This window comes from Cryptomeria japonica, chromosome 5 (genome assembly GCF_030272615.1).
Source record: "Cryptomeria japonica chromosome 5, Sugi_1.0, whole genome shotgun sequence".
Classification (NCBI taxonomy): Eukaryota; Viridiplantae; Streptophyta; class Pinopsida; order Cupressales; family Cupressaceae; genus Cryptomeria; species Cryptomeria japonica.
In genome coordinates this window covers 901585823-901599438 of record NC_081409.1, presented here as the reverse complement: position 1 = coordinate 901599438, position 13616 = coordinate 901585823, and the positions used below count along the sequence as shown (strand labels likewise).

The 13616-nt window shown below is 33.0% G+C and overlaps 1 protein-coding gene across 1 annotated transcript; it reads right to left on the bottom strand.

Moving 5' to 3' along the window:
• Positions 1–9846: 9846 nt before the first annotated feature.
• Positions 9847–12210, bottom strand: LOC131034668 (subtilisin-like protease SBT1.4). The gene has a single exon (XM_057966239.2). It carries the CDS (start codon positions 12200–12202, stop codon positions 9977–9979), a length of 2226 nt encoding a protein of 741 aa, XP_057822222.2. The 5' UTR covers positions 12203–12210; the 3' UTR covers positions 9847–9976.
• Between the last annotated feature and the right edge of the window lie 1406 nt (positions 12211–13616).

Sequence of the window (13616 nt, the reverse complement as noted above, 5' to 3'; positions counted from 1 at the left end):
CTTCTTCTATGTGTAGATGACAAGTTCAAAAGATGCAGCTATAGACTTAGCCAAAGTAGACAAAGACAATCAAATCTAGCTTTTGTAGGAGAAAAAACATAAAACAATAAGAACCAACTTTTCTCTTCACTAATAATAATCAAATGTTATCTAATTATTTTTTAATGTAACTATGATCTAATATTGATAGTACATGAATTTTCAACTTCCAAACTATTTTCAAAAAAATAAAACCCAATCTCAAATTTCATGAAAAGATCTCCTAAGGTAAATACACTTTTGTATTTTTTGACAATAAAATAAATACTAAAGAAAAACTTCATTTTTAACACAAGATTATCTATTTCTTTATTAGATATCAATTAATGTTTTAATCATTAATATTAAAAAGTTATTGATTTTAAAGTTAAAAAGTCTATCAATGGGCCCTTGGTTTGCTGGTGAAGTTGAAAGGTTCTTAATGAGCCTACCAGGAATCAAGTCTTGTTGAGTGCAAGGCTTCAACATAAAAAATGGATGAGGTTGGAATCACGTCTCAGATGAATTTGGTAGAACGAATACTCCTCAATACTTGACTTTAGCCAAAGTAGTTCTCATATAACAAAAATAAATTTATGAACAAACCTTCACAATTTTGTTTTTAACCTAAAAATAAAAACATTCTAATTTATTTCTTTGATTAGATATCAAACAACCTTAAGAATAACCTAAGTTTTTTAAGTTTTTCTCATCTACAACTGCACTTTTAAATGAAACAAGAGCTGTGATGCAGCTCTAGAGTCCCTGCCTTTTGCCAAAAAATTGAGATTTGTTCTATGTTTGTGTTGAAAAATGTCAATTTGAGCATTGAACATCTAAGATATTGTATGTATAAACTATCTAAAATATTTAGAATAAAGAATCAAATATGGAAAAGGAACTTTGAATCTTCTATAACATAAAACATGTAGATTAACGTTAAAATATTATATTAGCACAACATCAATGCTTACATATTAAGAGTGCATGATTTGTTTATCATATCTTCAATTTGTATTGTTGGTAGAGGGGATTGGTTCTTATTGAAGAATTTAACAACCTTCCCTTTGTTTGAGAACATATTTATATATTGACAACATAATTAATAACAAAAAAATGTTTATAATTTTTTAATTATTTATATGATTTTTATCTCAACTCTCATTTATTTAAATTTAAATATATTAGTTACATAAATTAACTAATAAAATATTATATTTCTATTCAATAAAATAAAAAAATACACAACAAAGAAAACATAACATTTAGCTAAAGATGATAAAATATCTTCTTTACTACAACTATATCTTTTGTATATAAATGATTATATAGAACAAAAGATATATTTCTTTTTTCTACTTGTATTTTATTTTTATATACAAATTCAAAGTCAAACATATGATCCTTCACGTATGTGCACATATACAAGTGAACTAAACCTTAAAAAAAGCATATATATATATATATTTTCTAGATAAATATTATATCTTCTTATAAAATAATATAAGCTAGTATAAATCCATTGTAGGTGCATTGAAATATGTGTGAACCACAACGATGAGAATAAATCCCAAATGTAGCACCATCAACACAATCTTAAATACAAAGCTTTCATTGGTGTTGCGATAGAAGATCATAATTATGCTAGTTTAAGTTTCTACTATGTGATAGAAGTTAGAACCCTAATCAAATTAACAACATTGAGAAGCAAAATATCTTAGACACACAAAGACTTGTAACAAATGCAAATGGTAGTTAGTATAATTATGGAAATGACAAGAAGATCCATCTCACTATAGCCCTTCATTAACACATCTACCTTCAATGGCCAACTATTGATATTAGTACCAATTACAACCCCCAGATAAGATGTCAACCTTTGGGCCATAGCTACATTCGACTGAACATACTTGATCAAAAAATTTGCGCCAGTCATATACGCTACCAATTCACTTACAAGGCACAAAAAACACAAAATTCAAGATTTGTAGCCAAAACTAAACCAAGCCATCACATTTCACACCAAAAATATCAAAGCTCCACGTATTGAACGTTGTCCTAGGACAACTAAGAGCAAAGCAAAGAGGCATGGGGCTAGAGCCATTAAAGAGGAAGAAAATTTAGGATTGAAAAGCTGGATAAGATAAGATAGAATAAATTATAGTAAGTTGGGTTGTACATATAGAGATGAAGATCCAACATAGGTCCAAATTTTTACAATCATTCGGGTAGAGCAAATGTTTTTTTGGGACACTTTTTAATATTTTGGAATTTCCCGAATGAAATTTGAAGAATATTATTATAGACACATTTATTTTTACTTATTTATATCTTTCTTTCTTTCACTACTTCAATTGTTGTTTTAATTTTTTAAAATTTATATCTTCTAGAAATTGCACTTTAGTGTGCAATAGGTACGTTGAATGGGCATGGAAGGTTAATTAGATAATATTTTGGTCTATTTTTTGCATACATTTGTGTAGTTCATGGGGTCATTTGGTTTCCATGATGATGTTTTTGCAACAAAGGTATCAATAGAGAAGTGATAGCTTCAAATCAATGGGGATCCAAACACAATTGAAAAAAAAACCTTTGAATTGATAAGATAACTAGGCTTCGTTTTCACTAGGATCATGCTATATTAGAGAGAGAGAGAGAGAGAGAGAGAGAGAGAGAGAGAGAGAGAGAGAGAGAGAGAGAGAGAGAGAGAGAGAGAGAGAGAGAGAGAGAGAGAGAGAGAGAGAGGTGGTGAGATGTAGTCATAAATAGATAGATCTAGAGAGAGGGAGAAAAGGGAGAGATAGAGAGAAAGACAAAAAAAGAGGAGTAGAGATAGAGTACAATAGAGATGGAGAGATGGATAAAGAAACATGGGGAGATAGAGGGAGAGAGAAAGAGGGAGATATAGAGATATATGACAAGAGAAATAGAGATATATGGTAAGAGAAAGGGAGAGTTGAATAGAGATAGAGCTCTCTCTCTCTTTGTGCGTGTGTGTTTTTTTTTGTGTGTATATACATATATCTAGAGAGAGAGAGAGAGAGAGAGAGAGAGAGAGAGAGAGAGAGAGAACTAAATTTATGTCCTGCATGAGTTTCATTAGTAGGCCATTTAACAAATGGTGTTTGCAACAAAGATCTTAATAGAGAAGTAATAGTTTCAAATTAACTTTACATCTACTTATAGGAGCTGAAACACAATTGAAATAAAACCTCTAAATGAAGAAGATAATTAGACTAATATTAAAAGTTCATATTATGTTTGTAATAGAAAAAGGGTGAGACAAATAAGGATACAAGAGAGATAAAATATAATATAATTTAAAATTATATAAATTTAATTATAATGTAAAATATAAAATAATATAATTTAAAATGTAAAAAATTATATTATAATGCATCCCAACTAACAAAAAAATTATAGACAATTAAACTCTCAATATAAATCCATTAAACAAAATTATATTTTTATTTTACCAAAAATTAAACACAATATGTACTAAATTTAAATCAATCATATAAACTTAAAAGTTTTAAAAATATTAAATTATTAAATTTCTATTATATTTTTAAAATGTATATTTCCATTATAAATCACATGTCCATTTTTTTTCCCCAGCCCCTTATGAGTACCAAGACCAACACAATGTGCATTAATTTCATGTTAGAGAAAAATGTCACGTTGTCCACGATGGTGCAAGAAATTAAAAAGGGCAGAGTTTGCAGTAAAAGAAATTAAATATCTGGTCCAAGTTCCAATTTATTATGGTTAATAATATGGAAAAGAATAATAATTAGCATTTATTGGCTCGAAGTTTTTTTCCAAAAAATTTAATTGAAAAAGAAAAAATTTAGCCTAACAAAATTAAAAGTAACCAATTAAAAAAAAAGAGAAATCTGTAAAAATTAAATTTTATAAATTAGAACCCTCCAAACTATAGTATAAATGTTTAATTTCTGCTGGCACGAATCTCCAAACAGAAATAATTGCATGAAACTGAAAACATTAGTCTTGTGCTAGGGACTAATTAGCTAAAATTTCCACTTCCTATAAATTATTGTCTATTTGCTTTCCCTAATAACGTGAGCACATGACATCATTCAATATATGTCATGGGGACAAGTCAAAACTAGTCTTCGGTGCATAAAATCATATGCACCACCGACATATTCGAAAATCATTAAATATTTTAGTGCGATTAATAGAAAATGATAATATGCCAAGAAATTCGACATATACCTAGTGCGTTTGAATGGAGTAAATTCATTCGATTCAATTAAATGTTATGATGGCTTCTCACAATATGTGGAAAAATATGGAAATTATGATGTCTTTCTTATCATTGACTTGAATTATGGATATACCATTATTCCTTGATAGTGGAAATTTATGTGGATGACACTTATGACTATGGTAAAAGGAGACATATTTTTCTATCATAATAATATGGGAGGATATTCTATTGTTTTTTTTTCAGTATTGCAGAAGAGATTAAATTTCAAGGACTCTTGTTTTACCATAATATATGATTTATCATGAATTTTGAAAGGGAATACAATTATATATTATTTTGGAAAATATAAATGAAATAAAATCATGTTTTTTAAGTTATGTAAATTGAATGGAATAAAAAAAATAATCAAGTCATTTTATAATAAAAATTAGGTGAGAGGGTTCTATAGTGGAGTGGGCACTTATAGTGGAGGTAGGAGTTAAGATAAATGGGCTTCATAATGGAACATCTCATTAATCAATTAATATTCATCTTTTATTCAAAAATCAAACAAACACATATCAGTCAATGACCAAATGCTATTTGTTTTATAATATGTTTATATTTGTCTCAAAAGAGAATACATCATCAAAGTCTTAGAATTCAAAGAATATTCATTAAGCTTTTGACACAACCTAGGAACAAATACATAGTACTAAGATATGGAGCATTGCATTAAATTTTGCACCTATACATAGAAGAAATACAAATTGGGTATCAATGCTTCAACCATGCATTCTATATGTAATGGTTTCAAAAAGTAACTACCACATCAACATAAAACAAGCCCATATTTCTCATAAAACAACCATATCATATCCATCTTATATAATAGTTTTCTAATTGCAAATTATTCTTCAAGCATAATCATGGGCATGTGTCCCATCAATAAAAATCAACCACAAACCTTCTAGTCATTTCCACCTACATCTAGCATATAATTTTTTTATGGCTCACCAATAAGGTTGTCAAAAGAAGAGGCCCAAAAAGAAACATCCATAACATAGAGGAATTTGACCAAAACAATCAAATTTTTAATTTATTGAGAGAGAGGGAAGGAGAGAGAGGTACAAATGGAGAAAGAGGTAAATATTGAGAGTAGTAGGTAGAGAGATTGAGAGAGAGAGAGAGAGGGAGGGTGTGGTATGTAGTGATAGAGGGATATGGGAGATAGGGAAGGAGATAAGGAGAAGGGGAAGAGGGTAGGGAGAGGAGGAAGGAGAGAAAAGTAAGTAGAAAGAGATCAAATAAAGAGAGAGTGGAGGGAGGGAGGAAGGGAAGGAGGGACAGGTATGTGGAGAGACAAGAGGGAGAGGAGGTAGAGATAAGAAGTGACTGAGTGAGTGAGAGAGAAAGAGAGAGTGAGAGGGGAGATAAATGTAAGTAGAGAGGGATAAAGATGTAGAGAGGGTGAAGGTGAGGGTGGAGGGTGAGCTACCTATAGAAAGAGAGGTATAGGGAGGAAGAGAGAGTGAGAGGAGATACATAGAAAGAGATAGAAAACTGGAGAGGTAGAGATGGAGAGAGAGGGATGCAAGAGTGATGTAGAAGTAAAGAGTGGGAGAGAAGAAAAAAAATTGAGAGAAATGGAGAGGGAAGGAGGGACAAATGGGGGAGTGAGGGCGGGAGGGAGGGGGAGAGGGGAGGTATAGAGATAAATAGATAGGGAAGGGTTGTGAAAGAGAGATAATTGGAGATGGGAGGATGGAGGGAGAGAGGGAGAGGGAAGATAAAGATAAGAATAGAGAGAGAGAGAGAGAGAGAGGAGGGGGAAGTGATAGGGAGTGATAGATATAGAGATTTGGAGAGATCAAGAGAGTGAGATAGACAGAGAGAATGATGATAGGAGCATAATAATTGTTAAAATTTGATTATATAAAAATATATGAGATTTATAGCTTGGGGGAGAGAGGAGACAATGAGACAAAGAGAGAGGTAGAGAGAGGAGAGGAGAGGGAGAGTGATAGGGAGAGAGAGGTCTAGATTGTGGGTGGGACAAAAAGAGTGAAAGAAGGATGATAGAAGCTTGTTGACTATTGAAATTTGACTAAGTTTGAAAAATTATAAGATCTTATAAAATATAGAATTTGCATTAGAAACCTTAGAGATCTAAAACCATTCTCAAACATCCCACCAATATATACATGAAAAGTAACTTAAAGTATAAGAAAGTAAAAACACATATTGAGATGCCTAGCTCAATTACTACTAAGTCGTGATGCGACCATGTTATAATGTCAGTGTGTTATTAAATACTATGTTATATCTTGGATGGGACCAAAAAGGGGTGTGGCCACTTTTTGGTCCCCTATCTTTATCCAGATACTCACCTCACAACACCTCCTCCAAATCCCATTCAAGAGCATATTTTCTATGTCACCTATTGTTACATCTAACTCTAGAGTTGACATCTTGATGAATTCTACTGATGCTATGGACCAAGATATTGATATATAATTTTTTTAAATCTATAATATGGGGAGACATTTGTATCAAACATATCATCTCTATTTGTAGATTTTAACATTATTTATTTGGAGGACATAATTGAAAATATATTACTTCTATCATTTCTCTTTTGGAGAAGAGATTTTATTTTACAAGTTTTCTCATTTCATTTATTAAATATTTATAAATGGGTACTAACATGGCTTAGTAGTTGAGATCCATTATATTTTTATAAATTATTCCTTAAGTTGCACTTAGGAGGGGGTGTTCGTGTAAATATAGTCTTTTCATATTTAGCCATCTATTCATCCTTTCTAGGATAACTTATTTACACTATTTAAGTCTCTATTTAGGGAATTTCAACTATAATCTCATTTCATGAGGTTGATACATATGTACTCACCTTTTTAGACACCTATTGCATGCACCCTTGAGACATACACAATTACTTGTCATACATGAGAAAACATGTGTTATACATTTTGAGGGGTACTTAGACATTTTTTCCTAGCTTCCTACCTCATCTACCTTGCCTATATATACAAGGCTCTCATTATATATTTTATATTTAATAGACATGCTTTTGTGCTTATTTATTCACTAGTGGAAATATATCATGATGCTATTTTCATATCTTGAATTCTCCAATATGTTGTACATTATCTTATGTTGATATGTTCAAGATTAATATTTTTGTGGTGGGATAAACATGGAATGTTTAAGAATATAAAATGTGTTGATTTATAAATGTTGAGAATAGAAGATCAAGAGTTAAAATTAAATTTGAGATCAATAGTGAAGGATTCATGAGAGATTAGGGTTAAGGAGAACATGCCAATTAAAATCAATAGATTGATGAATTTAGAAGATGAGATAGAAGATCAAAAGACAAGATTAAAAGAATATATATAAATAAAATTGTTTGACTAAATCTAATGGTGGTGAATGGGTCCTTTCACATGCTTGAAAAGAACACATTGAAAAGAGGGTTATGACACATGAAAAGATAAGTGTGACACATATATTGAAAAATTTGATAAGATTTATATGTATCGACTTGACCTAAATAACTTTAACAATTATGAGAAATTTTAATTTTTTTTATAAAATAGATTGAAAATATTGAACTCAAATTTTGGCAAGAATTGGATACATTAGAAAAGGTCAAAGAAAATTTTGAGAGATGTGTTTGAAACCAAACTCCATTTTACTTTATGAGTCATCTACATAAGAAAAGGTTATTAAATATAAGGAGTTGGGATTAAGAATAATGCTCATGATTTTATAATAGTAAACTAAACATAGCCTAACTTTCATCTTTAATTTAGGCCAATGTGATAAGTCTTATAAATATAGGTAGGTAAACTTAGTTGTAATTTTGTGAGTGAATATTTTATGAATTAAATATTTGGTTATAAAATTAAATATAATGGTTAAAGGTATGTATAATTAAAGAAAAAGTTAGGCAAATTACTATTTGTTTTACATTCATGGAGACCACATTAAAGTGTAAAAATTGACCATACTAATCAAGGATGCATACAAGAAAAGTGAGATAAAAAGAAACATCTTGTAGGCTAGGCCCAAAGATCCAAATATTTGCTGCCATGTTACACTTAGAGAGCTCAAACTTGCAACAAATTATTTAAAAATTTATGTAGAAAATACATAATTTAAAAATCAACAATACCTATTCTAAGGTACCCACCAATCACAAGTGAACGTTATTTATGAGTTGGAATCTCTTAATAAGATGATTGTAAATGAACAATTTACACAAGAATGATTAAGGAACAACTCAATTACGTTTAAAATATTTTTAAAAATAAAAAGGATAACATAGTTTAATAGAATTGTCATTTTCAATATACATAGTAATTTTGTGAAATACAAAGTATTAGATCTATGATTTAATTTAATATAATTTTAAATTACCAAAAAAGACAAATTCTTATTACCTTGTTTCTGTTGTTTGACTTAGAGTTGTCTGTTCAAAGTGTCCTAAAGATGGATCTTGATGATGTCTTTGAGTAAAAGAGTGAGGCTGCTAAAGTTGTTGAAGGTGAATTTGAAAAAGTTGATATTTATAAGTCCATTTTATTTTATTATTGATTTCTATTGTCATCTAATTATGGTTAAATTTTTCTTAAATATCACAAAAGATAAAGCATTATTTATCTATTTCTAAAATTTGTATCGTTTGATGGTTATTAATATTTGTTTTAAAAGAAACCACTATTTAAAAAAAAGTTTGAATGCTTTGTGACTTAATTATGTTTCTTGATGACTAGAGGCTATCTTAAAATTTGAGATATGAGATAGCGCAAACATTTATTATAGATATAGAACCTAAATATATAATTTACATGAATGGTGAACAATCTTGTCTAAATGAACATGACTAATATATTTTCAACATTTTTATTAGTTTCAAGGTAAAACATCCAAGGAAATTGAATTCATAGAAATTAAGCCTACACTTTTTAAAATTATATTGGTTAGATGACATGCATAATCTTTGGTGTGTTGTTTGCAGTTGTATTCAATTTTTGAATGCTTTAGGTGGTATGATATTTAAAATTAATTATATTCAAAAACAAATGTATTGACTAGTTGTTCTTCTAGAGAATTACCTCTAATTTAAAAGTATAGAGCGTCAATGAGGACCCAATCTCAAAAGGTTGAGATGGTGGAAGTTCTATAGAAAACAAGACCTTCAAAACAAAATGTCAAAATGGTTGATGCTAGAATGATCAAGTATTTCTTGTTTGGTTATTAATTATTTACATTTTTGTATCTTCTTCACAGTTTTATTTTTCTACATTTTTATTCATCTTTGCAATGTGCTTTTATTGTAAAATGTGATTGAAAATCACCATTAATATTATCTATGTCAATAATCTTATTTTATAATGACTTTCTTTCTAACTTTCATTTTAATTTTCTTTTAACATAAAATAAAAACTGTATTTTTAAAATTTTATTTTCATAATAAATCTTTAATAAACTTTATCTTTAATTTCTTATGGATGTATCCCTTAAACTTTCTAATATAATTTATTTATTTATTTATTTTTACCGAAAGAGAATGTACACATATGAAAAAGGTTAATATACATAGTATTGTCATCCCACTACATATTAGAAGGGCTCTTTGTGGCCAGCTAAATTGTAAGTGGTACTTGGAGTACATTTAAATATATAATATTATGTAATGATAGGATGAAACAGTCACCGTCAAGCTTCAATGTTTACGGCAACTGGGCTTCGCACAATCTGTGACCCTCCTTCGGTACATTTCCACATTATCTGTCCAAAAGCTGTGCCGCCACCAGCAGCGACTGTGCCTTCCAATTTTACACTATAGCTGGCCGTTTCCAAGGGCTTTCGGAACTTTAATGTTTGTGGTTCCACGCTTATAGTGATGCCAGCAGGATTATTCACGCTCACTCGGTACACTGCATCACCCTCTCTACCCACATATGTCACTGTTCTCTTCTTGACCTGAAATGACTTGCTCCCTGATTTCATCACAACGGAAAAGGATGGATAGTTGAGATCACCGGCTTCCAAACTGGAGTTGGGACAGGAAACTGACTTCTTTGTGAGAAGAGCAATTTGTTGCTTGGTGTAGTTTAGAGAGCAGAGGAAGGTGATGTAATCTTGAGGTGCCATGTCGTACACAAGCCCCGGATCTACAGCAGCATTTGGATCCACGTGACCCGCGCCCAATACGAAGGGATTGGTTGCTCTCACTGTAAATGAATCCTTGATTGGCTGCTCTGCATTGTCAATCAAGTAGGATGACGTCATGAGGGCGGACTTGATAGCGGCAGGGCTCCATGTAGGATGTATGGCTTTTACCAGCGCTGCTATGCCGCTGACGTGAGGACACGACATAGATGTCCCTGAAAGGATGTTGTAGGGCAACACTTTTGTGTATGCGGCCAATATGTTCAAACCTGGTGCAATTATATCCGGCTTGAGAACTTGCGGATACCCTTTACTCGGCCCCCTTGAAGAAAAGGCGGCCACCATGGGAGCAGTTGTTTCCTTGCCCAAAACTGTCAATCCTTTTAAACTCATGGTAGCCGTTGCATTACTCCCTGTGTTGTTAATATAGGCTTTGATTTTTTCTCCAGTAGTAAAACTCACGCTGACAGCCGGCAGAGTGTTCGGGTTAGTAATGCGCTGTAGTGACCCGTAACGCCTTTCATTTGCCCCAATAATTCCTGCACCCCCTGCTCTCGCCACTTCTTCATAGGAAGATATTTGATTACATACCACAATTTTGCCCCTAACCAAATTAGGTTCAAGGCTGCTAGAGAGGCAATATCTTGTGCTGATGTTGGTGGATACATAGAACAATGGAAAAGGCCGTTGCAAGGTCGCATCATGTACTCGGGTGTAGGTGGAAGTGCCTTTGTACATCTCTTTGTTGCCCAAAAGAACAGATGCAGGGAAATCTCTATCGATGCTGCTCGCACCCACAGTAGTAATCCAGGGCGCCACGTTACCAAGAGTAGACGAAGAAGGACCATCGTTGCCTGCCGAGGCAGAAACAAAGACACCCTTTTCGATGGCCCCAAATGCTGCAATATCCTTGTTATCATTGTAAAATGCCCTATCTCGTGACCCAATTGAAATAGAAATGATGTCGACGCCGTCAGCAATGGCTTGTTCCATGGCAGCAACGGTGTCCGTATCATAGCAACCGTCTGCCCAGCAGGCTTTGTAGATGGCCAGTCTGGCTTGAGGGGCCATCCCTCTCGCCGTCCCATTGGCAAAGCCAAAGTAACTGATCCCAGAAACTGCGGCGCCAGCCACGGTCGATGCTGTATGAGTACCATGCCCATTGTTGTCTCTCGGAGATTTGTATTCCAAGGTCTCGTTAATCGGAGTCGGGTTCTGCGCTTCGTAGCCTTTGGAGAAGTATCGAGCTCCGATGATTTTTCCATTGCAGTTGGAGGAATCGAAGCCCCTCCCACTTTCGCACGCGCCTTTCCATCCAGTGGGAGCAGGTCCAAGGCCTTCATCCTTGAAGCTTTTGCTTTCAGGCCATATTCCTGTATCGATCATGCCCACGATGATATCTTTGCCATATGTAGAGTAGCGCGACCACAATCCAGAGGAGGAGAGACCCAGGAACTCTGGTGTGTGCGTGGTGGAAATTTTACTGAGGGAGGAGGGGATGACAGCCAAGCACCCGTCCATAGCCTCCATGGCCTGGGCCTCTGCTTTGCTCAGCCGCGCAGCAAAGCCGTGCAGGAGAGTGTCATATGTATATAACATCTCCTTTGCACTGGGATCGGACTGCACGATCTGGTCAAGCATTGAAGCATACCAGTGGTGGTGCGAATCGAAGTGTTGGGGCTTCATGGACTTGAGGATGTGAACAATGTAAGCTTTTCTTCCACCATAATTTTCAGCAGTGCCCAAAATGGCAGAGAGAGAAATCAGCATGAATACGAAGGTGGCATGAAAAGCCTTCGCCATTGTTTAGCAAACAAAAAAATAATATAAGAGATGAATGAATAAAAGAAGACATCGTTTTATAGGGACTGGTAGAGGCAGCTATGACTGACTAACCCATGTGAAAAAAAACATAGTTGGAATCAATATTTCTAGACATGAGAGTGTGGGTCCCTGCATCTACCTTTATTTAAAGCGACTATGGACATTATTCTTCAACGTGATTGACAAAAATAAACGTTAATTTCCGTTAGTATAAGTGGAACAATTATTTGCATACCCGTGGTAGTGTGAAGTGAAATGTTGGGGCTATCAGCCTTTCTTGTATCATCATTTTTAAGCAGTGCCCGAAATAGCAGAGAGAGAGAGAGAGAGGAAGGTAAGAGAGGCCTCCGCCATTCTTAGAGAACAAAAAAGAATAGAAGAGAAGATCTTGTGCATGGATGAAAGAAAACCTGAGTGTGTTTAATAGGAATTGATAGGAGGCAGCTATGACTATCTACTCTTGCGGCTAACCCGTGTGAAAAAGCTACAGTTGCGTTCAGATCATATTCCACGACATGAGAGTTTAGGTCCCTACATCCAGCTTTATTTAAATTGACGAAGGACATTGTCCTTTCATGTGATTGACAATATTATCAGGATATAGATTCCAGTTTTTCATTATCCATCGATTATATCGCGAATTATTCTTAAATTTGAAAGAAAGAGAATAGGGAGGTTAGTTCAGTGATATGGAGATTAGTTCCCTTATAACATTTCAGGGCTGCAAATTAGACCTAAACAAGCTTTCATAGGGTAAACTCAATTGGAGAGAATCGACCTTAAGATTTACATGGGATGAATTCAAAGGTTTTAGTTGTCTATGTCAACATCTCACACAAGTCAAGAAATTTAAGATAGTTATTTATTACTTTTTTATGAGATAATATGTACAATTATTGTTGACTTATTGGATTCTTAAAGAATCAACTGAAATAAAATGAAAAGGGTTAAATAAACGAAAAGTTGAAATTCTCTAAAAAGCAATATGTTTTATTCTAGTTATTTGCACTCTCTTAAACTAACATGATTTTTTTTATTTACAATAATAAATTTGAAGTTTCATTTCTAGTTAGATATTGAATGTGTTTGTGAGAGAGAGAGAGCACTAAATAATATTTTGTTTATTTTCTTATATTTGAATAATTCAAAAGTCAAATGTGTTGACTTGAATGTTAACATTAAAGAAGCAAGCTTATTTCATGGTGAAATTATGAAATTAGAATAACAATTACATTCCTCATTTAGTTTTTTCTCATACCTTCATGGGAACATCTCAATACAATAACACATCATCTGATATACTCTTTTGTTAGCTTTGGCTAGTGGCCCAATTCTTATCTATCTTCATTTAATCTTATTT